Here is a 26,707-nt window from a genome sequence, read left to right on the forward strand (position 1 = left end):
GACACTGGAGAGAGCGGCAGTGACATCACTGAGAGGAGGAGCAGAACAGCGCTGGACACTGGAGAGAGCAGCAGTGACATCACTGAGAAGAGGAGCAGAACAGCGCTGTACACCAGAGAGAGCAGCGGTGACATCCCTGAGAAGAGGAGCAGAACAGCGCTGGACACTGGAGAGAGCGGCGGTGACATCCCTGAGAAGAGGAGCAGAACAGCGCTGGACACTGGAGAGAGCGGCGGTGAGTGTGTTATCACCCTGCATTCATATACACTTATTTCATCAATAAACAAGTTAGTGAGAGGCTTCTTTATGTCTATGGTGCTGCTGTTTTTTGGTATTTCCTCTGTATCTCTTCTGTACCCACTCATGGTATAGAGTGCTGCTTACAAGAAAACTGCCAGCGGATACATGTCACCCGTGGTATAGAGCGCTCATGTATCAAGCAGCGTGTATCAGGCAGTTGCTGTATGATCTCCACCAGGCACGTGTGACTCTAAAACACTGCGGATATAGTATTTCATGCGGCTCAGTCCCTGACAGTTATTAATGTTTTTCTCTGAATCTCTACAGTGTTTTAGGGTCACAGATACCAGGCGGGGATCGTATAGCCACTGCCTAGTACAGGCTGCCCACGGCTCTTAGGTATCAGTTGTCAGGTTCCCTTTAAAGGAGTTGTCTGAAAGAATACATGTACTGTAAAGACATTGTCTGGCAAAAGGATCTAATGGGGGCTAAATTTTGTTAAAAAAACAAAATAAATTGTATTCACCTGCTGTCACCCTCCTGGATCCAGCGCAGACCATCTTGTGGTCTGTACAGGCATTAATTAGGTCACCGTTCTACTAGACACGGGACCGCTATAGTGTGTGATAGGCTGCAGCGGTCAGGGCATCACATGCTGCAGCGGTTTTTTTTACAGCGTTGTAACAATGTGATCTTTTTTATTGCAAAAAATTCAAAATGTTTGCAAACAAAGGATATGGGTTCAAATAAAGGCTGAAAAAGGTGTGGTTGTGGGCTTTTTCATCATTTAAATTATCATTAGCCACCAGCAAGCATACAATTAAAGAGGAAACTTTGTATATGGACCAGATGGAGATGGCAGAAGAAAGTACACAGGGCGAAACTACCCAACCCGGCCTCTTCTCTTCTTCTCAGGGCGGATTAGGTGATAATGAGGAGGAGGGGGCTGAAGGGGACGAGGAACAGGAGATGGTCGCCTCTGCTACAGACGATACCATCCACAACATATTCATCTCATCTGTTCAGCATATTTGGGCTGAAGAAGAGGAGGAGAAGGAAGAGAGGGACGAGATGGAAAATCGTCTTTCTGGTGGGGACAGGGAAGTTCTGCCTGTTTGGAGTCTAGCACATATGGCTGACTTTATGTTCTGTGGCGCCCCTGAGGCTTCCGTCGCCACAGAGATATTGCACCTCAGCCAGAGGTGTGATGTCCCATCCTGGGTAAGAATGGGGTCATATGCCGGTCCACAGACTAAAACTTGCACACACCAATTGATAGGCATACACTGGGTCAGGGATAGTGGCAGCCACCCCCATAGATGTATTCATGGGGCCGTAAGTCCCATTCCTGGTCCCCAATAGTGTGGGTGGGGCCTAGCCAGTGGGTGTGTGGGAGGAGTCAGAAAGTGTGAGTAGATAACGGAACCAGGAAGTTCAAGTTCAGTCGGTGAGAGCAGTCTGTCAGAAGGAGCAGAGGAGTGAGGAGAGTGTGAGAGGGAGGTAGTTACCTCAGGAGAGAGCGACAGCAAGAAGTTTCTGGTGGAGATCCTGGGGTCTAGTTAGGCCCAGGTGATACCTGAAGAAAGTCAGAAAGGATCCCAGGGCCACGGAATGGCATATTGGCTCCTGGCCTGTTCCACAGGAAGATCGGGTGGAGGGATCTGGTTGCATTTGGGGACGGTCCCCAGAAAGAGGGAAGAAAGACATTTCCCCATAAAGTAACACCGAAGGCCCGGGGTGGTTGCAAGCGCCCGGGGCCATAACGTGCCACAGTCACCCTGGGAAGAGGGCAAGAAACCAGTGAGGCAAGCCCCTTGTTCAGGTCCTGTGGTGGAGGCCAAGACCAGTTCATCAAATAGAGTCAAGGCTGAGAAGACAGTCAGGGAAAGAGACACAAAGAGGGGTGTACCGGCATTGGCTCCTGAATTACCTGGGATCGGCGGAGGTCCCTGACAGTGGATCCCGGCATACTGCCGGGCAACTGGTTTTGTCGACACCTGGACTCAGAAACAGTGAGTAAACATCTTAGCTACAAGCCCGGTGTTGTCTGATTCATTCGGCACCTACAACACCATAGACTTTACCAAGCACCAAAGGTTGCCCCGGGGTACCCGCTCTACCTGTGGAGAGCAAGAAACACCTTAGCTGCCATAACATCAGCCCCGGAGGTCCCTTCCAGCAGCTGCGGCTCCATAGCTGCAAATTACCACAGGTGGCGTCACGAATATATTATAAACTTTAACATCACCATCTCCCCCATCCATACTGCCACTTTAATTGACTCCACCAGGGTCACGGAGTCGGGCCCCGCCACCGCTGACTACCCTAGACTAGTCCGGCCCGACACCGAGTCACCTAAGGCCCTGTGGTGGGCGAGTCATTTCCACTGTCTTTCCTTTGCACTATATGTATTTTGGTCCACACTGATTACTAGTTCTTCACACTTCTTGACCCACGCAACAAGGAAAACTTTCCATGTCGCGGGCGGCGGGGCGCTGCGCTCACCATGCTCGGGTCCGGCGCTGCTGCTGCTCGGTGGCTCGAGCGGTGGGCCGGATCCGGGGACTCGAGCGGCGCTCCTCGCCCGTGAGTGAAAGGGGTGGTTTGTTGGTGTTTGGAATGTCGGTTTGTGACGCCACCCACGGTGTGTGGTGAGGTTGGGGCACCACCGCTGCTCTGTACAGGGATCCCGGGAGCGATGACAGGGAGCAGCTGGGATGTTTTTCCTTCCCTCCATGGGTAGGGGGATTTTTGGTAGTCCCGGGGCTCGGAGTTGTTGTCTGTAAGGTGGATTGCGGGGCTTGGCCAGGTACAGGGTCGCGGGGCAGCGCAGTGCCAGATGGCACGGTGGTACTTACTCAGCTAGTAACGTACACGGAGTCTCTGGTAAAACAAACGGCTGGATGGTTACTCCCGGTAGGTTGGCGGTAACTGTCTCTCCCTGCACCGGTGTTATGTTCTCGGCCCCGATGGCTTCCCACCGGTAACCCGCTCCCCAGCGGTATATTTGCCGGAGGAGCCCCTTTTGCCCGCAGGTGCTGGCCCTGGGAACTCTAGCTGTGGCGGTAGCTGTATTTCCCTTCACGGTTGAGCGGTTGCCTTTAGTCGGGTTTTTACTGCTGGGAAACCCCGGAGGTTCCCGTCGCTGATGGATTTGACTGGTTTAACGGCGACTCCAAGCCTGGTCGGGGTCCGTAGGCCCTGCCGGATGGTGCTGGCTTCTCTTCGCTCCCCAATCCGGTACCGGCGGGCCACCGCCCGTCCCCGGTCCTTACGGTTGTGCGTCAATCGGCCTCTCCTGCAGACGGTCACCACCGTCTGCCAACCTTGCTATCAGGTGCCCGGGCCACGTACCCGGACACGGTCAGTCTGCTCCTCTACTACCACTTCCCTCCTTCCTTTCTCAAACTCCACTGCACTCTCTCTCCTTTCCTTTTCCTGCCTCCAGGACTGTGAACTCCTCGGTGGGTTGAGTCAACCGCCTGGCTCCGCCCCACCTGGTATGGACATCAGCCCCTGGAGGGAGGCAACAAGGATTTGTGTCTGACTTAGGTGTTCCTAACAGGGGTGTGGGGTGTGTTGTTGCAGTACCTGTGACGTCCTGGCTTGTCCAGGGTGCCACACATCTCTCCTTCCTGTGGCGGAGTGGGTCAAGTAAAATGGTGCAATATCAAAAGCCCCTAGTCAATCAATTAGTAAAAAAAATTTCCATCTATCAACGTCAGCGGCAGAGGTTATAGTTCCTTGGACAATCAAGGAGGAGAGATGAGGGAGATCCAACAGAGGAAGGGGAACACTATCAGTCTGACAGTTTCATTAGACCCTCCCAGTGCTCAGTCCCTAATGCACGGGGTACTCTTACAAGGATGGAAAGGTTTTGGAAGATGGTGAAGGAGTACCTAGTCAACCGTACCAGCATCCTCCATGATTCCTATGTGCCGTACAACTATTGGGTATCCAAGCTGAAAATGTGGCATGAACTGTCCCTCTACGCCTTGGTGGTGCTGGCCTGCCCTACCGATAGCGTTTTGTCTGAGTGAGTTTTTATTGTCAGCAGGGGCTTAACAACTAATAGGCGCATCTGCATGTCAACTGAAAATGCTGACAGGCTCACTTTTATCAAAATTAACAAGGCCTGGATTGGCCTAGAGTATGCCGGTGACAGTTCCTCCTGTGCCACCTCAGGGCATCAGACCAGAGGCTTGAAATAGACTGAAGAAGGAGTTTCAATATATCTTAATTTATGGGAGACATTTGCAAATGAAAAGTCCTGACCTATGTTTGGAAAACATCACCAAACCATCTTGGGGCACTTATATAAGCTTTAATACCGCTCATGGGCGGACATCCAATTGGTGAAACCTGTGTGGCTGCATCGGGGCCCAAGAGGTAAGGGCCCCATTTTTACCCCCAAGGCAGTTACATTTTCTCTTCCTACACTGAATGCACCTCAGGGCAGTATTAATAGTGAATAGAATAGATGTAGGCTTGAAAAGGTCTTTTGGTTTTATATTGCAGCGGAAAGGACAGTAAGCAAATAATCCCTGCCTATATGCCTTTAAACACAAACTAGTACTCTGTCACTTATCCAGCAGCTGTCCCTACACTAAATGCAGCCAAGAGCACTATTAATAGGGAATAGGATAGAATTAGCCCTGAAAAGGACTTTTAAATTTACATTGTAGCAGCAAGGACTGTAATGCCGACGTCACACGGGACGATATATCGTGCGATCGCACCCGCCCCCGTTGTTTGTGCGCCACGGGCAATTCATTGCCTGTGGCGCACAAAGTCGGTAACCACCGAAACACGTACTTACCTCCCGCACGACCTCGCTGTGGGCGGCGAACATCCTCTTCCTGAAGGGGGAGGGACGTTCGGCGTCACAGCGACGTCACACAGCCGCCAGCCAATAGAAGCGGAGGGGCGGAGATGAGCGGGACGTAACATCCCGCCCACCTCCTTCCTTCCGCATTGCCGGTGGGATGCAGGTAAGCTGTGTTCATCGTTCCCGGGGTGTCACACAGAGCGATGTGTGCTGCCACGGGAACAATGAACAACCGGAGCACAGAAGGACGTTCGATATTTTGAAAATGAGCGACGTGTCAACGAGCAACGATAACGTGAGTATTTTTGCTTGTTCGGAGGTGTCAATCAATAACAATAGGAGATGTCTCAGCTGACCCTGCTCCACCTCTCTTAACTATGACATTTGCACACGCTTATTAGATGCTTCAATACAACAGATAGTCTCTGACCCTATCTATTGCTGCTAATGTTCATGTAGATTTTTTGAAAGAACAATAAGTATGAGTCTAAAATAACCCCAGTGAAAATTGCAAAATTTAATTAATTTTTAATACAAATTGTGGTATGAAAAAAAAAAAAAAAGAAACATTGGCACAATAAAAAAAAAATAAATAAACTTAACATAAAAATCTGATTTAAACAGGGGGTAAAATATTACTGTAGTTCTTTTATTCACTTTTTTGATTTTGATCAAGTCAAGAACGCTTATCTGATTTTACTACTTTGCACAGTGATTTTTTTACTCTTACTTTGAAGTGGGAATAAATGAATAATAAATCAATCAAAATGAAATGATCTCAGCTTTAAATATAATTTTGGAGCACTTGAAGAAATCTTAAGGACATATCTACTTTTTGCCTTAGGAAAATAGTAAGTTGTTTTAGTTTTGTTTTTTAATCACTCTGTACTAAGAGAAATATATGTTTATTTTTTTTAGTTAACCCCTCCATGACACAGCAATTTTCCATTTTTGCTCTGAGAAATTTCTTCCCCTTCATTTAAGATCCATGAATTTATTTTTTTACTTTTCTGTTGATATAAAAGTAGGACGGCTTGTTTTTAGCAAGGTGAGTTGTCGTTTTGAATGACACTATCCATTTTACAATGAGATGAATTGAAAAACGGGAAAAATATTTGGAGATATTAAGAAAAAAAAATGCAGCTCCAATTGCAATATTTTGGATTTTATGTTTATCATTACACAGTAAAAGTAACCTAGTACTTTGATTCATATTTTTTTTTTATTGAGCCTATGTCTCCATTTTCCAAGATCTAAAACATTTTTGTTTTTTGGTCAATGAGGGTGTGCAAAGGAATTTATTTTTGAGGGGCAAACTGATGTTTTTATTGGCACCATATTGGAGTAGATATGGGGTTTTAATTGCTCCTTATTGCATTTTTGCGGTGTTATTAGAAGAAGGCGGCTTATACCGCCGAAACGCGTTGTCCATAACGCACTATTTTCTGCAACTTATTATTTACAGCTCTGCTATATATATTTTTTAATTTTTTTTCCAATAAATCCATTGTCTTATGCCAACCGGACCTCTTGATATTTGCTGGATCACTCTTCCTTTTCTACATTGTTCAAGACCCACTCCTGGTCTGGATCTGTGCAATATTCAGGACAACAGGAGAAACCATTCATTCAGAGCTGTCACGGGTGAGCTGGTCTACATCCTCATTGCCTTTAAATAAATAAATATAAATATATATATATATGTGTATATACTGTATATATATATATATATACAGTATGTGTATATATATATATATATATATATATTCATAGTTTCATTTTTTTTTTTTTCATTTTTACTTTACTACTTTATCCCTTTAGGGGACTTTCACCTGCGACCGCTTGTACTGTACCCAGTAATATCACAGTATTGCTGTGTATACTAAAAATGATGGTCTCCTATGAAGCTCGGACAGACTAGTCTTCAAAGAAGCACGGTCACGATAGGCACGGAAGTGTTCAGTAGAGCACAGCTATCATAGCAATCCATTGGCACACAGCAATCACATTGAAGGCGGGTAGATGGGAATTTAGTGCAGAGTGCACTCCCTCTGTCACCTCTTGAGGCATGCTATAAAGATTGACAGCTGCATTTAAGAGGTTACTATCCATGGGTGGAGCTCAGCATCTATGATGGCTGAATAACACCCACATTATTTGTATTTCTTATTAGTGCCGATTTGAGGTACAAATAATCTATTGAAAGGCTGTGAGCAGGCTTCATGGCCTAACTGTGCTCCCATGCCTTGCAGTATCTCTGGACTTGTGTCTCATTGTGCACATCTGGGAAGTCATTGATCGGCATTTGTAAAGGGAGCTGCCAGCAGAGGATCTTGATGATTTGGCCAAGTGCACTTAGTATGGCAGAACATTCCTCAGACAACCTCATTGATTGTAGCCAAGGCTGTAAGTTTCGGGGTTTTCTGCACATGGCCATATACTTGATATTGAATAAATCCAAATGTTTTGAACATTTTGTTTCCACATTTTTATCATTTACATATTATTATCATGTGTAACGCCCATACTGGCGCCCCCACATTGACGCGGCACTCTCACCTTCCTGGCTGCCAAAGGGTCACTGCTCTGTCCCCGGTTCCTGCCACTGACTCCCAACTCTCGGGGCGTGCGTACGCTGCCCAGGTCTCCTTTAAGTGTCCTTAGGGCATGCTCACGGACACGTTTCTGTTCTTAAAAGGCCTGTACACTCTAATCTGGAAGTAGGTCTCAGCCTATGGCCAAGAGACATCAGGTGTTTAAGACACCTTCCTCTAAAGGAAGGTGCCTAGGCAATGTGTTCCTAACGTTGCTAGTTTTTTGGTCCCTTTGTGCTGCCGCTGCTGTTATTGTGTTGTGTGCTGTACTACTGATGCTCTTCTGTGTTCCAGTGCCTAATGACTCCACTTCTGCTGCAACTATCCATACCTGCTACTGCTGTTCCTGCAATTGTACACACCGGTTGCTCCCACATTACTGCAACTACCCATCTTGGCCACTGCTGATGCGACTACCCATCTCGGTTGAACCTATGATACTTGCTGCTGCTGCCACTATTAGAGGCTATTTATGTATATACCATTGTTGCCAGCTTCTGGGGCACCGTGATCCTCTGGTGTTGCTCCTGTCTGATACCTACCAGCGTTTTAGACTATGTCCACCACCTGTGGCTTTAGCAAAGACTTGGTAGCCGTTCAGGTACGCTCCTCCAGGTCAGTGATCGGTGCCTTTGGTCCAGTGGATCCACTTACCCCTTGCTCGCATTATACATGTCTAGCATAATTCCATGATTTTTCCTTCTCGGTGTGGCAATTTCAATCAGTGCAGAAACACAATGACCTGACACAACATTCCCAAGTTAAGTGCAAACATATAATGCAGACTCACAATATTGTGATGACAAAACCAGTCGGTGACTAGAACAAGCAATTAGTGCATTTCTGTAAATAAGTAGCTAACAAGGTTGGCTACATGGTTTCTAAGGCACGTGCAAGTGACAAAACGTGCAATTTCTGCTCACATGAGTTTGTCTGACACCACAGCCATTGCCATATGACCGGCCCTGGTCAATTTCATCAGGTGTCTGAAACGAAGAACCAAACTAATGTTACTAGGCATCAATGAGTGCAGTTAACTTTGGGGTGCGTTCATCATTCATTGTTATCATTTAATATTAGCCAACTAAGAAAATTATCTACCTATTGACTTCGGGCGCCAATACAAATAAAAAGGCACCAAAAAAATTCTGAATACCGCATGTAAACATATGTTTTTTCCATTTTTAAACAAAGGTAATCGTTATTAGTAGTGATCAATGGAAAATACATGCACATTTTCAAAAATACATGCTTTTATAGGTGTTTTTTTAATGTATGATATTAAAGGGAACCTTTCACCGGATGTTTATAATACTCACCTAATGGTCGGTGCGGTGCAGACTGGTCGGATGGGTGTCTTTGTTCTCCGGTGCCAGCGCCTCCTCTTTCGGCCATCTTTGTCCTCCTTCTTCTGAAGCCTCGGTGCATGATGTGTCGTCCTATGTCAAACACGCAAGCCGACATTGAGGTCCGGCATAAGCGCACCTTGATTTGCCCTGAGCAAGGTAGATCAAAGTATTGTAGTGCACCTGCGCGGGACCTCATTGCCGGCTAGTGTAGATGACGTAGAACATATCCATACTAGCTTCAGATGAAGGAGAAAAAGATGGCCGAAAGAGGAAGCGTGGACCCTGAGAACAGAGACGCTCATCCAACCCGTCTGCTTCACACCGACCGTTAGGTGAGTATTATAAACATCCGGTGACAGGTTCCCTTTAAACAGATTATCAAAGAGTTGGTAAGCACTGTCAGCACAGAATGACTGTTCAAACCAAGCACCAGTGCTCCGTGCACATGCGGCGTGGTCAAACACTACAATGCACCTTCCCACCTACTTGTTTTGCATCTATCTCTGGGTCTCTTGATTAATAGATATGGCCTTACAGAAGTCAGAGAAGACCAAAGCTAGATGAAAGAAAAGTGAGCGGAAAAATGCACTGAGCTGTATGGCCATGTGAAGGATGCAAGGAGCCTCAGTGCTTAGTTTGAACAGTAATTTTGTGCTGACACTCTGATACAATGTACAGTGTCAGTGTGCAGCTTGTATACCAGTGTAAATTTGGTATCCTCTAAATAACTAAAAACACAGCCATTAATGTGTAAACCACTGGCAAAAAAAGTGTGTGCAAGACTAAGTGAAAATGGTTACATTATTAGCCCTTTTCCCTCTCCACTGTCATGTAACTCAAGTTCAACATGGCACCGCATGACAAAGAATTCTCTGAGGATATGAAAAAAAGAATTGTTGCGCTACATAAAGAGGGCCCAGGCTATAAGAAGATTGCTAACACCCTGAAACTGATCTGCAGCACATGGGCCAAGACCATACAGCAGTTTAACAAGACCGGTTCCACTCAAAACAGGCCTCACCAGGGTCGACAAAAGAAGTTGAGTGCACGTGCTCAGCGTCATATCCAGAGGTTGTCTTGTCAGAATAGACAGATCAGTGCTGTCAGCATTGCTGCAGAGGTTACAGGGGTGGGGGGTCTGCCTGTCAGTGATCAACCATACGACGCACACTACTTCACATTGGTCTGCATGGCTGTCATCTGAGAAGGAAGCTTCTTCTAAAGATGACGCACAAGAAAGCCCACAAACAGTTTGCTGAAGACAAGCAGACTAAGGACATGGATTACTGGAACCATGTCCTGTGCTCTGATGAGAACAAAATAAACGTATTTGGTTCAAATGGTGTCAAGTATGAGCTGGCAACCAGGTGAGAAGAATAAAGATAAGTGTGTCCTGCCTACAGTCAAGTCTGTTGGTGGGAGTGTCATGGTTTGGGGCTGCATGAGTGCTGCCGGCTGTGGGGGCTACAGTTCACTGAGGGAACCATGAATGCCAACATATTAAAGCAGAGCTTGATCTCCTCACTTCGTATTCCAACATAACGGCCCCAAACACACCTCCAAGATGACCACTGCCTTGCTAATGAAACTGAGGGTAAAGGTGCTGGTCTGGCCAAGCGATCTAAGATCTAAACCCTATTGAGCATCTGTAGGGTTTCTAGAAATGAAAAGTGGAGGAGCGCAAGGTTTCTAACATTCACCAGCTCCGTGATGTCGTCCTGGAGGATGGAAGAGGATTCAGCAGCTCCTGTGAAGCTCTAGTGAAATCCATGTCCAAGAGAGTTAAGGCAGTACTAATGGTGGACAGATAAAATATTTACACTTTGGACACAATTTCACCTTTTTCATTTAGGGGTGTCCTCACTTTTGTTGCCAGCGGTTTAGACATTAATGGCTGCGTGATGAGTTATTTAGAGGACACCGCATTTACACTGTTATACAAGATGCACACTGACACTGTACATTGTATAAAAAGTGTCAGATCTGCAATGTTGTCCCATGTAAAGCTATAATAAAATATTTACAAAAATGTGAGGGGTGTACTCACTTTTGTGATATATTGTATATGGAGGTATTCTTTCTATGAATATGTTACTTCTACAGAATAATGCCATCATGCAAACAGAATCCAGAGGCTCGGTACTAAAGACGCTCTACAGGCTGTGTGCCCTGCCATGGAGGCTCGGTCTGTTGCATTGTGCATAGGTCATCAGGTTGCTTGGTTGTAAAACTTCTGCCATCACTTATGACATTTAAAATGGAAGGAATATTTATTGGTATGTGTAACATCTGCATGTGTTTGAGGCTTAATTCTTAATGCACATCACTGCTCTATTCGTCGTCTATGGGACTTCCGCAGTTAGCCCACCACTACTATTTTGGGCCAGTTTTGGTGCATGTGCTGTGCCATGGGTCACTTACAATGTGACCTTTCAGAATTAAATATTCAAAGTACTGGTGAAGGGACCAATAGTGGAACCCCCACAAATTGGCAAAAACAAATTAAAAAACAAGAGCACAGAATTGATGGGGAAACTTTTTGCAGAAACCCCCCCAAACAATACATATAGACATACCTGCGTTTATATACACCAAAATACTACCAAAAACCTTAACCTGTCTGGCTGAAAACAAGGTCTCATATGGATACGTTGATAGAAAATTTAAATGTTGGCTCTTGGAACGCAAAAATGAATTATTTTTCCATAAAACATGTTTATTTCCCCTCATCATGTTTGTTACAATGAATAGAATGAAATGTATTAATTAGAGCATGGTATAAGCCATGAAAAAAGGCAATAAACAATGTTCAAATTGCAAGAAGGTTTTTTTTTTGCATTTCAAACAAAAAAGTTTTACAAAATGGTAAAATGGTGCCATTAAAGAATGCAACTCGTACTCCAAAAAAGCCAGGCCTCATATCACATTGACTGAAATAAATGAGCCAACATAAAAACCTGGTAATGTTACATTTTCAAAATAGAGCACAGCCTATAAAGCCCAATAAACTATTGTGACTTCAACACAATGGAGCACAGACTTTAGATACATGCACATGCTCAACAGAACAAGGCCTATAAATACACACATGCTATAGTAACATCATCACACACAAAATACAGGCAAACTTAAGTAATGAATATGTTTTTACTTGGTCAGTCATCTATCTTGGATTACTGATGCTGCTAGACTTACAGGCTCTCTTATAAACATGTGTAAAATACAACTGGTCGGTCACTGTTTTCAAAACTGGTACGATCTCTGGGGCTGATGCTTACAGCAAACAACCAGAGCTCAGATTTGTATTGTTTAAATTGCTGTACAAAAAATAAAATTGGATTCTTCCAAATTTAGCTTTTTTTTTAAGGATTCAATCCCTAAAGGGTTTGACTTAACAGCATAGTTCCTGCTCATGAAATGTGTTAGAGCAAACGATTGCTATAGAGGAGATTCCCTAATTTAAAACCTCTTCTAGTAGCCAAAAATGGCAATCAAACAAACAACCTGCTCTCACATCAATGAAACAACAGTCTCATATTAAGTGAAGTAAAATAGTTATCTGGCAATGCTAGTGCAGGAGGAAAAATGTGGACACAATGGCAGCTTCCACCAATAATAAGCTGATCTCTAGGACTGGACTCCTGAGGAACATCCCATCATTTGCTCTTGATCTTAGTACCTCCTACTTGCTTTTTGAACAGCACAGATGTAACCATTCCTCTGTACCACTGTCACTAAGGTCGGTATCACACATCCGGCATTTCGCCACTTTCCCAGATCCGTCACACTCAAGTACAGTGCAATTCAATACAATGGCATCACGGCAAGATCTGGTCACATGCTCCGGTCACATGACAGCATGTGACCGGAGCTTGCCGCGACGCCATTGTACTGTATCACACTGTACTGGAGTGTGACGGATCCGGCAAAGCGGCGAAATGCCGGATGTGTGAAACCAGCCTAATACTACAGTAGAAGTAGTTGTCACACTAATATAGCTGGGGCGATAGTAATGAGCGAGGTACTTCGTCTATAGCGCACCGCCACGTCACCTGAAGGTGGAGATCCTGGGTGGGTGTGTGGACTTGAACTATGGTAGAGCTACACCCTTGCAGGCGGCATGATGCCGATGACTCTGAATCATAGAATGGTAGAGTTGGAAGGAACCTCAAAGACCATAGAGTTAAACCCCCCTGCGAGTGGAGGTTTTCCTAAATCATCCCAGTTATATGTTTATCCAGTTTCCACTTGAAGATTTCCATTTATTTCCTCTGGCTGGCAAGGATCTGATTTTGGACAATTCAATGAGAGTTTTAAAGGGAACCTGTCAGCAGAAATTTCCCCTAAAACCTAAAAGATTCCCCCTCTGCAGCTCCTGGGCTGCATTCTAGAAAGGTCCCTGTTATTATTGTGCCCCCTTTCTGACCAAAATACAGAGTTTATAAAGTGGTACCTTTTTGGATTTGGATTCTGTAAATGTGACACGGGGGCGGGCTGCCTGGCGTCCGTTATTCTGCCTCCTGCCGCTTAAGGCCGTCCCCATCACTCCTTTCCATAGCTGTGGACGCCGCCCAGTGCTCCACAGGGGCATCTATTTCCTGCCTCAGGGCAAGATGGGAAGGAGGTGACGTGGGGTCAGCAGCACCGCGCTTGCGCAGAGCGAAGGACGCCGAGGGGGAAAGCGCGGTCCCGCGATTATGGGCGGTTGCTTGGTAATAAACATCACAGCACCGCCCATAATCTAAAGCCTGCGCGCACGTCACCAGCGGTGACACTGGGCACAGTGCTCATCCACGAGAGATGGGCACTGGGCATGCGCGGGGACCTGTGGAGCACTGGGCGGCGTCCACAGCTATGGAAAGGAGTGATGGGGGACGGCCTAAAGCGACAGGAGGCAGAATAACGGACGCCAGGCAGCCCGCCCCCGTGTCACATTTACAGAATCCAAATCCGAAAAGGTACCACTTTATAAACTCTGTATTTTGGTCAGAAAGGGGGCACAATAATAACAGGAACCTTTCTAGAATGCAGCCCAGGAGCTGCAGAGGGGGAATCTTTTAGGTTTTAGGGGAAATTTCTGCTGACAGGTTCCCTTTAAACTCGGGGCTGTACTGCTATGCATCTTCTCCCAGAACCTGTCTTCAATTGATCACTTTGTCCTTCAGTTAATTCTCTCTGTTTACTCAGGATCACGCTATTCACAGTCTTAGGCCCCCTTCACACGTCCGTGAAAAACACGCACGTGTGTTACGGGCCGTTTTTCGGGTCCGTGTCCCGTTTTTGTGTCCGTTTTTATGGTCCGTGTGGCACCTGTGTGAATTGCGTATGCTAGCCGTGTTTGTGTGCAGAACGTCCGTGTGTGCGTGTGGAATTAACGTGTATGTGTACGTGTAATGTCCGTGTGTAATGTCCGTGTGTGTGATGCACAATGTCGTTTATAAATGTCGGCTGACAGCAGACAGAGTTGCGCGATGAGAATGAACTCGGGTGAACTTCACCCGACTTCATCCTCATACCGCGGCTCTGTCTGTGTCGAGTACTGATTAGCGGTCACCTGTGAAGGATTCACCGGTGACCGCTAATCCCCCGATTGACTGAAGTGTCCCCCCCTCTCTCATACTCACCGATCCCCGATCACCGGCGCTGCACGGCATTCACACTGCTGCGGCGGCTTTTACTATTTTGAAAAAGCCGGCCGCCCATTAAACAATCTCGTATTCCCTGCTTTCCCCGCCCACCGGCGCCTATGATTGGTTACAGTGAGACACGCCCCCACGCTGAGTGACAGGTGTCACACTGCACCCAATCACAGCAGCCGGTGGGCGTGTCTATACTGTGCAGTAAAATAAATAAATAAATAATTAAAAAAAAACGGCGTGCGGTTCCCCCCAATTTTAATGCCAGCCAGATAAAGCCATACGGCTGAAGGCTGGTATTCTCAGGATGGGGAGCTCCACGTTATGGGGAGCCCCCCACCCTAACAATATCAGTCAGCAGCCGCCCAGAATTGCCGCATACATTATATGCGACAGTTCTGGGGCTGTACCCGGCTCTTCCCGATTTGCCCTGGTGCGTTGGCAAATCGGGGTAATAAGGAGTTATTGGCAGCCCATAGCTGCCAATAAGTCCTAGATTAATCATGTCAGGCGTCTATGAGACACCTTCCATGATTAATCTGTAAGTGACAGTAAAAAAACACACACACCCGAAAAAATCCTTTATTTGAAATAAAAAACACACACAAATTCCCTCATTACCAATTTATTAACCCCGACAAACCCTCCATGTCCGGCGTTCTCCACGGACCTCCAGCGTCGCGTCCAGCTCTGCTGCATGCAGGTGACAGGAGCTGCAGAAGACACCGCCGCTCCGGTCACCTCCACGCAGCAACTGAAGACAGCCGTGCGATCAGCTGCTGTCACTGAGGTTACCCGCGGCCACCGCTGGATCCAGCGGTGGCCGCGAGTTACCTGACTGACAGCAGCTGATCGCGCTACTCATCTCATTTGCTGTGTGGAGGTGACCGGAGCGGCGGTGTCTTCTGCTGCTCCTGTCACCTCCATGCAGCAGAGCTGGACGCGACGCTGGAGGTCCGTGGAGAACGCCGGACATGGAGGGTTTGTCGGGGTTAATAAATTGGTAATGAGGGAATTTGTGTGTGTTTTTTATTTCAAATAAAGGATTTTTTCGGGTGTGTGTGTTTTTTTACTGTCACTTACAGATTAATCATGGAAGGTGTCTCATAGACGCCTGACATGATTAATCTAGGACTTATTGGCAGCTATGGGCTGCCAATAACTCCTTATTACCCCGATTTGCCAACGCACCAGGGCAAATCGGGAAGAGCCGGGTACTGTCCCAGAACTGTCGCATATAATGTATGCAGCAATTCTGGGCGGCTGCTGACTGATATTGTTAGGCTGGGGGGCTCCCCATAACGTGGAGCTCCCCATCCTGAGAATACCAGCCTTCAGCCGTATGGCTTTATCTGGCTGGCATTAAAATTGGGGGGAACCGCACGCCGTTTTTTTTTAATTATTTATTTATTTATTTTACTGCACAGTATAGACACGCCCACCGGCTGCTGTGATTGGGTGCAGTGTGACACCTGTCACTCAGCGTGGGGGCGTGTCTCACTGTAACCAATCATAGGCGCCGGTGGGCGGGGAAAGCAGGGAATACGAGATTGTTTAATGGGCGGCCGGCTTTTTTAAAATAGTAAAAGCCGCCGCAGCAGTGTGAATGCCGTGCAGCGCCGCGCCGGAGATCGGGGAACGGTAAGTATGAGAGAGGGGGGGAAACTGACCGACAGACTGTGAGAGAGGGACAGACAGACAGAGAGACCGACAGAGAGACAGAGAGACTGACCGACGGACTCAGGGAGATTGACCGACATACACAGAAATAGAAAGAATAGCCGACATCACTAGAAATAAAAACACCAAACGGACACGGACTATAGGCAGATGCGTACGTGTTTACTAACGTGTGTGCACATACCCATAGACTTTCATTGTGTCCACGTGTGCGTGCTCCGTGCAGATAACGGACATGCATCCGTGCCAAACGCAAACACATACGGATCACGGACACGCACACACGGACATAATGAAATAATGGACGTGTGACCACAATCATAGATTAACATTGGTGCACGTTTGGCCGTGTCTCCGGTATATACGGAAACGGACCAAACACGCACGTGTATCACGGACGTGTGAAGGGGGCCTTAAGGCCGCTTTACACGCTGTGGTATCGGTACCGTACCCGCGTACCCACCCCCATCGTTTGTGCGTCACGAACAAATCGCTGCCCGTGGCGCACAAAATCGCGCGGACCCATCACACATACTTACCTGCATAGCGACGTTGCTGTGACCGGCGAACCGCCTCCTTTCTAAGGGGGAGGTGCGTTCAGCGTCACAGCGACGTCACTAAGCGGCCGGCCAATAGAAGCGGAGGGGCAGAGATGAGCGGGATGTAACATCCCGCCCACCTCCTTCCTTTCGCATTGCCGGTGGACGCAGGTAAGAAGATGTTTGTCGTTCCTGCGGTGTCACACATAGCGATGTGTGGTGCTGCAGGAACGACAAACAACATTGTACCTGCAGCAGTAACGATATTATGGAAAGGAACGACGTGTCACCGATCAACGATTTTTGATGTTTTTGCGATTGGTGATCGTCGCTCCTAGGTTTTACATGTTGTGATGACGGCCAAGCAAATAGTGTAAGAACTGTGGTAACAATTAAAATTTAACCTTTAATAGCTAATTATTAAAAAGTATTAAACCACACAACAATTATGGTTGTAAAACCAATCCAATAAATGGAGCAGATGTCGGGCTCTTAGTATTACCAAATAAGGACAAACTTCACACGGAGGGGAGAAAAAATCTTCCCACCATAGTGATGGTAATAAGGACAACAACAGTTGTCAGACACAATAAACAATATTGTAAGCAGTATTCAGCAGGGTCATATAGACAACACTTACTGTAATCTCTATATACAATAAAGAAAAAAGAAGACAAAGTTGTCCAATATATAGAGGGGGGGCACACACCGTTATAGCCTCACATTACCCCTCAATTGGCAACCATCTGACCTGATGTGCTCTCAGACCTCCCAACGCGTTTCATAATTTGCTTATTCCTCAGGGGACTATGGTCAAGAAAGATCTTCAGAAAAAGACCTCCAGCATGTTGTGTCTGGGCCTGGCATAAAGCCTTTAAGCAAATTATGAAACGCGTTGGGAGGTCTGAGAGCACATCAGGTCAGATGGTTGCCAATTGAGGGGTAATGTGAGGCTATAACGGTGTGTGCCCCCCCCTCTATATATTGGACAACTTTGTCTTCTTTTTTCTTTATTGTATATAGAGATTACAGTAAGTGTTGTCTATATGACCCTGCTGAATACTGCTTACAATATTGTTTATTGTGTCTGACAACTGTTGTTGTCTTTATTACCATCACTATGGTGGGAAGATTTTTTCTTCCCTCCGTGTGAAGTTTGTCCTTATTTGGTAATACTAAGAGCCCGACATCTGCTCCATTTATTGGGTTGGTTTTACAACCAGAATTGTTGTGTGGTTTAATACTTTTTAATAATTAGCTATAAAAGGTTAAATTTTAATTGTTACCACAGTTCTTACACTATTTGCTTGGCTGTTTTGAATACTATTGTGAAGCAAACGACACCAATTAATTACGTTGTGATGTCGGTAACGGCGCCGGATGTGCGTCACTAACGTCGTGACACCAACAATATATCGTTACCGATGTCACAACGTGTAAAGCCCCCTTTAGTCTCCTTACACATTAAGGACACACAAGTTATGTGCCTCTGCTCACTAGCCAGACCTTAGGTCTGTTCTTACTGTACACTGGGCCCTATCTGATCTCCTGACAGGAAGCTGTATCTGTACCTTCACTGTAGCCCCTCCTACTCTTGGCAAGTCCTAAACATTAACTCTATTTTTCTATACTGTCAAATAAAACACCATCTATCACTAATAACGCATGTCACAACGCACTTTTCACATAACAATACTTGTGTCTTCAAGGTGGAATATGGACAGTATGTCCATCTTTTTACAATGTAACATTGAAATTGCAATGTCGCACAGCAATATCCCATCTAATGACACCACAAACTGCGGACCACCTGCAACACAAAGTCGCAAATGTTTTCAAAAGTGTTGGAGTTGTTGTCACTGGTCACAAATCACATGTGACTCCTTTGCCATAGACTTCAATGCAAGTTACATGTGCAATTTGGCCATTTTTTTAAAAAACAAATCAGATCTAAACAGTCACTTGACAATAAGCTTCAGACAAGTGGCACAGGTGTTTTTTGTTGCGCAAATTTTCTGAGAATTGCTGTCATGTGACACATGTCATAGTGTAGCCCCAGCCTAAGAATATTATTTCCCACAAATATGGATTTGTGTTTTGGACTCTCTGGTCTTAAAGGGAGGATATACAATCCTTTAACGGGATATTTGGTAACTGTCAAATACATTTTTGGTACCTACCAGTCTAAAGGCCCCTTTACACACTGAGACTTTCTAGTGATCCCACCAGCGATCCCGACCTGGCCTGGATCGCTGGAAAGTCTCTAAATAATCGCTGGTGAGCTGTCAAACAGGCAGATCTGGCTAACGACGCAGCAGCGATACGGACCTGCAGAACGACCTCGCTGGTCGTTGGGCATGTGTCACACAGCAGCTATTTGACCACTCACACCTATGTTAGGGGTGTGGTGTTTGGTGCTGAAGCCACCTAGGTGTCCTTTTTACACGCCCCCCTCAGTTCCGATTGGTGATCGCTAGTGCGTTCTTATTGGCGACCCTGAGCTTGGAAAAATTGGCAAAAGTCACGGTTGTTTATCCTTTGTTCCTGAGGTTCTGTTGCTTAGCAGAGCTTTGTAGAGTTCTCTGTGCGGCGACTCCACACTGGTTTATCTATACAGCATCAATACAGCTTCAATCAAATGATGCTTCCCGTATAGGCATTATAGTATTGTAGACTGGAGAACTCTCTAATGATCCGCAAATCAGCACGCTCAGGAACAAGGTAGCTTTGAAACAAAGGACGGAAGCGCTAAAGTTGCCTTCTTTTCAGTGCAAGCTGCCCAATCAGAATGCAAAAGCGACCACCAATCGGAGGTAAGGGGGCGGGAAAGGGAACGCTATAGCACACCTAAGGACTGGGTTCTAAGTCGCTAACGATGTCGTTGTAACGGTGTCAAACACACCGATACATGCTGCGCAGCGGGAAACAAAGGACCAAAAAATGGTCCTGAAAGATTTGTAGCGACCTCACAGCAGGGGCCAGGTCGCTGATGCGTATCACACACTGCAATGTCGCTTAGGAGGTCGCTATTACGTCACAAAACCGGTGCAGTTACAGCGATATCACTAGCGATGCTGCAGTGTGTAAAGGATCCTTTACTGTTTTAATTTAGTTTGTTTTAATTGATTTTCCATCTATTACTGATTTGCCATCACCGTCCCATAGATAGAGATGGAAAAAAAACACAAATCGTGCAGACCCCTTACTTTTAGGAATAAATTGGATCATAGTGGCCAGATGATATCAGTACAGCACAAATTATTCAGTATTTTTTATATTTTTGCCTTAGACTTTTTGAAGATTAACCTCCAAAAGTGTAAGATGTATATGATCTTACCCTGATATCTTCTGGATCCAAACTGTGCTCACTCCAAGCAGAGGTGATACTGCTGTTTAGATAAGAACCAGATCTTCCCATGTCCAACTCATCTTCATAGGCCTCAGCTGCGATGTCATCTCTTGGATTATTATGTGAGTGTGAAAACTGAAATAAAGCATAGAAAATAATAGGCAAAAAAATACAATAGACATGAATATTGCTTAAGCCTTTATTTTTAGGGTTCCTTTTCTAAGCATAAACGTTGGCCAATGTAACCATAGAAAAGGGGATAATTTACTGATTGCCAGAGGTCTTACAGCTGGTCCTGAGAATGGGACTCTGGAAACCAAAAACCAGACTCTGTCTTGGGCCTCTTTCACACGTCCGTGTCTCCGGTACGTGTTTGGTCCGTTTCCTCACGTACCGGAGACACGGGCACACATAGACCCATTAAAATCTATGTGTCTGCGCTCACGTGCGTATTATGCCATGGACTGTGTGTACGTGTGGAGCATACGTGTGCCCGTATGCTCCACACGTAGACATGTCTGTTTTCTCTCCGGCATTATGGGTATCACACGGAATGCAAACGGGTCACACGTAACACATACGGACCACACGTATGTGTTCCGTGTGACACGCACCGGAGACAACACATGTGTCTGTGTGAAAAAAAACCCAAAACTTTACTCACCTTCTCCAGCCCTGCTGTCTCTGCCGCTGCTGTCACTTGCTGCCGACCGCCGCTCATTATGCTCATTGAATATTCGCTTCACTGCGGCCAGAAGCAGCAGCAGCGGGGAGTCGGCAGGACCGGAGACCGAAGATCAGCACCACGGACAGCGACGCCAGGGACAGGTGAGTAGAAAGTTCACACGGAGAACACACGTGTGCCATACACACGGCTCACCAAGGGCAATACGCACCTTTGACACGTCCGTGAAAAACGTGCGTGATTTTCACGGACGTGTGAAAGAGGCCTTGGATGGAGCTGAAATGGATTTGAATTATTTTGTTACAGATGAACGAATTGAGTTCAGGTGAATCATATTTGCTTTGAATTTCCCCCAAAAAAAATACAATTCGAATCTCGAGAATCCAGCAAAATGGTGTAAGAAGGTGAATCAGCAGTCATGTATTCCCCCTGAAAACAACATTAATTAATGCAGATGTTTGATATACAGTATGTCTTTTTTGGTGCTGATTTAATGCAAAATGTTTTTATCCCCATGGCCGCAGTTTGGGTTAGGGTTCTCACAGGGTTAACTGCATAGCACAGCCAGCCCTCAGTGGGGAGGAGTGATGGGGGTTAGAGAGGAGACAGGGAGTTGTGTGAGGGATGTGAAAGTGCTCAGGTGTACTTAAATTGTCTCTCCAGTAAAGGAGACAAACTCTAGCACAGCGCCACCTATTGGAAGTAGCGATCCTAAAAGTCACAAGTGGATTTTCAACAATCCTTTGCAATATGACTCAGGATATATAAGCCAGATCAGAATCCCAATTTGCAGACACGGTGTTTCGGGGTGCTTGCCCCTCGTCAGTGCAAAGTATGGGGGTGTCTGAGCCAGGCTCAAAAGGAATGGATATAGCTGATCTGGAGATTTAAAGAACCTAAGGCAAGTGGAGGAACTCCTGCAAGGCAAAGCTGAGAAAGGTGCGGAAACAATGCTGGCCAGCAGAAAAGGGAACCTTAGCGGAAAAAGGGATGCCCTGCTGCGGACACTGGGCACTAGGTGCGGCCCTGAGATTGTAGCAGATCTGGTGGAGAAAGTATAGGTACCATAGCGACAAACCTGAACCCATGTATCTTCCTATATCTGGAAAGATGCAGGCACTACAGCTTTCCTCCCATTCATTTGTAATCTCTGTTGCCTACAATAAGATGCTGTCTGTTAGTCTTGCAAAGGAGCCAGTTTATTGTAAAGAGAAAAATGTAGCCTGCATGACCTGTTCTTACTGTAAAAAAGATAAATCATACATAAAAGAGACTTTGTTATCAAGTACTGGCTTGGTTATCTTATTGTGAGAAACAGAAGGAGCAGTAGCACCCAAGGTACAACAGACTGGAATCAGGAGATCTCTGGCTCCCAGGTACCACAATGCTCCTACAAATACTGTACAACTCGCAATGTTCTGTAGGGTGCCCAGACATGGGAGATGCAGCCCTCTCTCACAACTATCGCCTTGCGACACATTACAATGGCCCTTGGCCAACTTTTTTCTTGCTTTAAAAGGGTCGGGAAAGGGTTGAAAAAAGATTAATATTCACCTCTTCTCTGGCCTCTATTCATGACTGAGCTCTACAGAGCCAGTTTTTGGATTTGAGAGCCCCACTCTTAATATTGTTGGGGCTCGCAGTGGTTGGACCTCCAGCAATCAGTACGTTATAGATAGGGAATAACCCTTTAATCCTTATAACATTACAAATGTAACTGGTTTATGTACCTTTCATTTGCTGTGACGTCTGCTTATGACCAGACACCAAACCCACCTCTCAGCTGGGGAGGAGAACCACCCACCTCTGTCAATGAGTTTTCTAAGCTAAATGTGTCTTCTTCAAACCAGAGACTTTACTCAATCTTCTCCTTGATTTGTGCCATTTTTATCAGTGAGCTGATATATTTAGAACACTTTCGGATTGTCTTTCAAACGGCATTGTTGAAAGTCTTTAAGTGGTGTGGTAGAGATTTGTCATGTATGACAGGTCAAACCTATGTATATGAGCTGCAGTGTACCTTTTCAGATGTAGCAGTCTTGGACGTTAATATCGACCCTTTAACGAGCATTTGCCACTTAGGATAAGAAATCAAACCCGAAACTTAATTTTCAGACATGCTTTTCGGGCTGCTTCCCCCTCATCAGCACAAAGCAGATGGCCTGATTTGGCTGGGTGAAAGGAGTACATGAGGAGAGCTAAGTATATATATGTGTATATATATATATATATATATATATATATATATATATATATATATATACATATATATATATACATATATATATATATACATACAGTACAGACCAAAAGGTTGGACACACCTTCTCATCTCTAGAACAACTATTAAGAGGAGACTTTGTGCAGCAGGCCTTCATGGTAAAATAGCTGCTAGGGAACCACTGCTAAGGACAGGCAACAAGCAGAAGAGACTTGTTTGGGCTAAAGAACACAAGGAATGGACATTAGACCAGTGGAAATCTGTGCTTTGGTCTGATGAGTCCAAATTTGAGATCTTTGGATCCAACCACCGTGTCTTTGTAGAAAAGGTGAACGGATGGACTCTACATGGCTGTTTACCACCGTGAAGTATGGAAAAGGAGGTGTAATGGTGTGGGGGTGCTTTGCTGGTGACACTGTTGGGGATTTATTCAAAACTGAAGGCATACAGAACCAGCATGGCTACCACAGCATCTTGCAGCGGCGTGCTATTCCATCCAGTTTGCGTTTAGTTGGACCATCATTTATTTTTCAACAGGGCAATGACCCCAAACACACCTCCAGGCTGTGTAAGGGCTATTTGACCAAGAAGGAGAGGGATGGGCTGCTATGCCAGATGACCTGGTCTCCACAGTCACCAGACCTGAACCCAATCGAGATGGTTTGGGGTGAGCTGGACCGCAGAGTGAAGGCAAGAGGGCCAACAAGTGCAAAAAACATCTCTGGGAGCTCCTTCAAGACTGTTGGAAAACCATTTCCGGTGACTACCTCTTGAAGCTCATCAAGAGAATGCCAAGAGCGTGTAAAGCAGTAATCAAAGCAAAAGTGGCTACTTTGAAGAATCTAGAATATAAGACATATTTTCAGTTGTTTCACACTTTTTTGTTAAGTATTTCATTCCACATCTTTTAATTCATAGTTTTGATGCCTTCAATGTGCATCTACAATTTTCAGAGTCCTGAAAATAAAGAAAACTCTTTGAAAGAGGTGTGTCCAAACTTTTGGTCTGTACTGTATATAATTCCTTTTTAACCCCTGTTTGACCCTTTGAGTCCTGAAAAATTTTGTTGCAAGTACATTCAAACATTTTTGTAAAATTTGAGACCGATTTTATTCTCCTCTAATCCATTTGCTCAATTCTAGTTTCTGGTTTGGCAGGTAAAAGATATTTTCATGTTTCTTTCCCATGAATCATTGAGAATAAAGCCTGCTTTACACGTTGCAATTTCGCATACGATATCGTATGCGATTTGCAACGCCCCCATCGTATGTGTGGCACGTTCAATTTGTTGAACGTGCCGCACAAACGATTAACCTCCGTCACACATACTTACCCATCCATACGACCTCGATGTGGGCGGCGAACATCCACTTCCTGGAGTGGGAGGGACGTTCGGCGTCACATCGACGTCACGCGGCAGCCGGCCAATAGAAGTGGAGGGGCGGAGATGAGCGGGACGTAAACATCCCGCCCACCTCCTTCCTTCCGCATTGCCGGCTGGAGCCGCAGGACGCAGGTAAGATCTGTTCAATGTTCCCGGGGTGTCACACACTGCAATGTGCGCTGCCTCGGGAACATTGAACAACCTGACATGCAATTTGTCAGGATTCAACAACGTGTATGCGATGAACGTTTTAACGTTCAATCACAATCGCACGTATCTGTCACACACTACAATGTACCTTACGATGCCGGATGTGCGTCACTTACGACGTGACCCCGCCGACACATCATAAGATACATTGCAGCGTGTAAAGCCGGCTTAAGTCTCCAAATTGAGTTGGGTATTTTATTGAGAGTTAGTATACCTACTGATATTCTAAGCTCAAAATGTATTACTCAAGCTTTACCATTCAAGTCTTATATCAGACTACCTACAGTATGTGTTCCATGTTGCATTTGACATCGACCATCATTGTTTAATAGGTTGTAGAATTAGGGTAGAGCTAGACAGTACGGTCAAAAGGTCTACCCATGCACGGTGGGCCAATACTCGCACAATTGTACAATAAAATCGTGCGGCAATTGGCCATTGAGCTCAGTTTCATGTGGCCAGACAGACTGTCCGGTCCTACTCTCAGAAATACTATTTACTAAATTACGGACAAGTAGATAATGATTACCTTGGGTATTAGCAGCAATCCCACCGTTACTGTCACAGTCAGATGAGTGTGAACAAAAAATAGGATCAACATCCAGTCTGGCTGAAGTTTCGTCACAAACACAAACCTGTAATAGTGATACATTGAAACGTGAAAAGATTTGTATATACTGCCGATGGATACATTTTACATACTGTACACCGAATGGTTTTCCGATGCATATGACAAACGTTGTATGACCCAACTGTTATTCATGTTCTGCCTTCTACAAGATGTCATTTACAATTACTTGCCTAATGGTGTGGAATATTGCTGAGATTATGAGCTCGTTGTGAACGGCTACGGCCATATAGCGGGGCTCATGGAAGGCGGAGGGGACGGTTCGCACTGCATAACAAAGGTACAATCCCCAGAGGAGAAATACAAATTCACCTAAAAAATAAAGAGGACACAGTAGTTTTACAATTATATAAGTCATATAGGCACCATAAGACATGAGACACAATGCAGACAGTATGTAGAACTAAGGCATTTATTGTCTACATGCACATATTGGAGCTGTGATGCAGATTTTCCATTGCATTTCTGCTAATGTTTTTGCATTAAAACCCACACGTGTTTCCAAACTGATTTTGAAGATTTTGTTGATCAGGTCAATTTATGTGTGAAAAATTGCTGCAAAGTGTAGCTGAGACTTTTACATTCTTATTAAAGGGAACCTGCCACCAGATTTGTCATCTATAACCTGTGGCCACCACCAGTAAGTCCTTATATACAGCTTTCCAGAATACTGTATATAAGCGCTCAGGCCGCTGTGTATAACATAAAAATAACTTTCATAATACTCACTTAGGCGGCGGTCCAGTCCAATGGGTGTCGCTGCTCTCCGGTCCGGTGCCTCCTCTCTGCGGCGATCGCCGTCCTCCTTCTTCTGAGGCCCTATGCAGGACGTGTCCTACATCATTCACACAGGCCGGCATTGAGGTCCTACACAGGCGCACTCTGATCTTTCATGCTCAGGGCAGATCAAAGTACTGTAATATGCAGGTGCGAGGAAAGGTTAGCACCCATGCATGCACATTACAATACTTTGATCTGTCCTCAGCAGGGCAGATCAGAGTGCGCCTGCGCAGGATTGCAATCCCGCCCACTGTGGATGACGTTAGACATGTCATCCATAATGGGCTGGATAGAAAAAGGACAGCTACTGCAGCAGAGAGGAGGTGTCAGACAGGAGAGCAGCGACATTCATTGGACCAGAACGCCCCTTAGGTGAGTATTTTAAAAGTGATTTTTAAGTTATACAGTGCAACCTGGTCACTTATATACAGCATGTTAAAATGCTGTATATAAGGACTCAATGGTGGTGGCCGCAGCTTATAGTGGTGACAATTTCCCTTTAATTTTGCTGATACTTTATTATGCTTTTTTTTTTTTTACACACAATTAAGCTTGGAAATTTTGCACTACATAAGCATCTTGTG

At 45.5% G+C, this 26,707-nt stretch overlaps 1 protein-coding gene across 2 annotated transcripts in view; it reads right to left on the bottom strand.

The window, feature by feature from the left end:
• The window catches only part of GPR158 (G protein-coupled receptor 158), a 313,324-nt gene that overhangs the window by 20,461 nt on the left and 266,156 nt on the right, over nt 1-26,707 (bottom strand). Inside the window, exons 9-12 of one of the 2 annotated variants that reach the window (XM_075315542.1) lie at nt 25,517-25,655; nt 25,245-25,350; nt 20,204-20,350; nt 8,586-8,648 (exon numbers count right to left, since the gene is read on the bottom strand). In XM_075315542.1, the coding sequence (XP_075171657.1) occupies nt 8,586-8,648; nt 20,204-20,350; nt 25,245-25,350; nt 25,517-25,655 (455 nt within the window). The remainder of the gene's footprint in view (nt 1-8,585; nt 8,649-20,203; nt 20,351-25,244; nt 25,351-25,516; nt 25,656-26,707) is intronic. The other variant, XM_075315543.1, reaches the window with a different exon arrangement.

Source organism: Anomaloglossus baeobatrachus, chromosome 6 (assembly GCF_048569485.1).
Source record: "Anomaloglossus baeobatrachus isolate aAnoBae1 chromosome 6, aAnoBae1.hap1, whole genome shotgun sequence".
NCBI lineage: Eukaryota > Metazoa > Chordata > Amphibia > Anura > Aromobatidae > Anomaloglossus > Anomaloglossus baeobatrachus.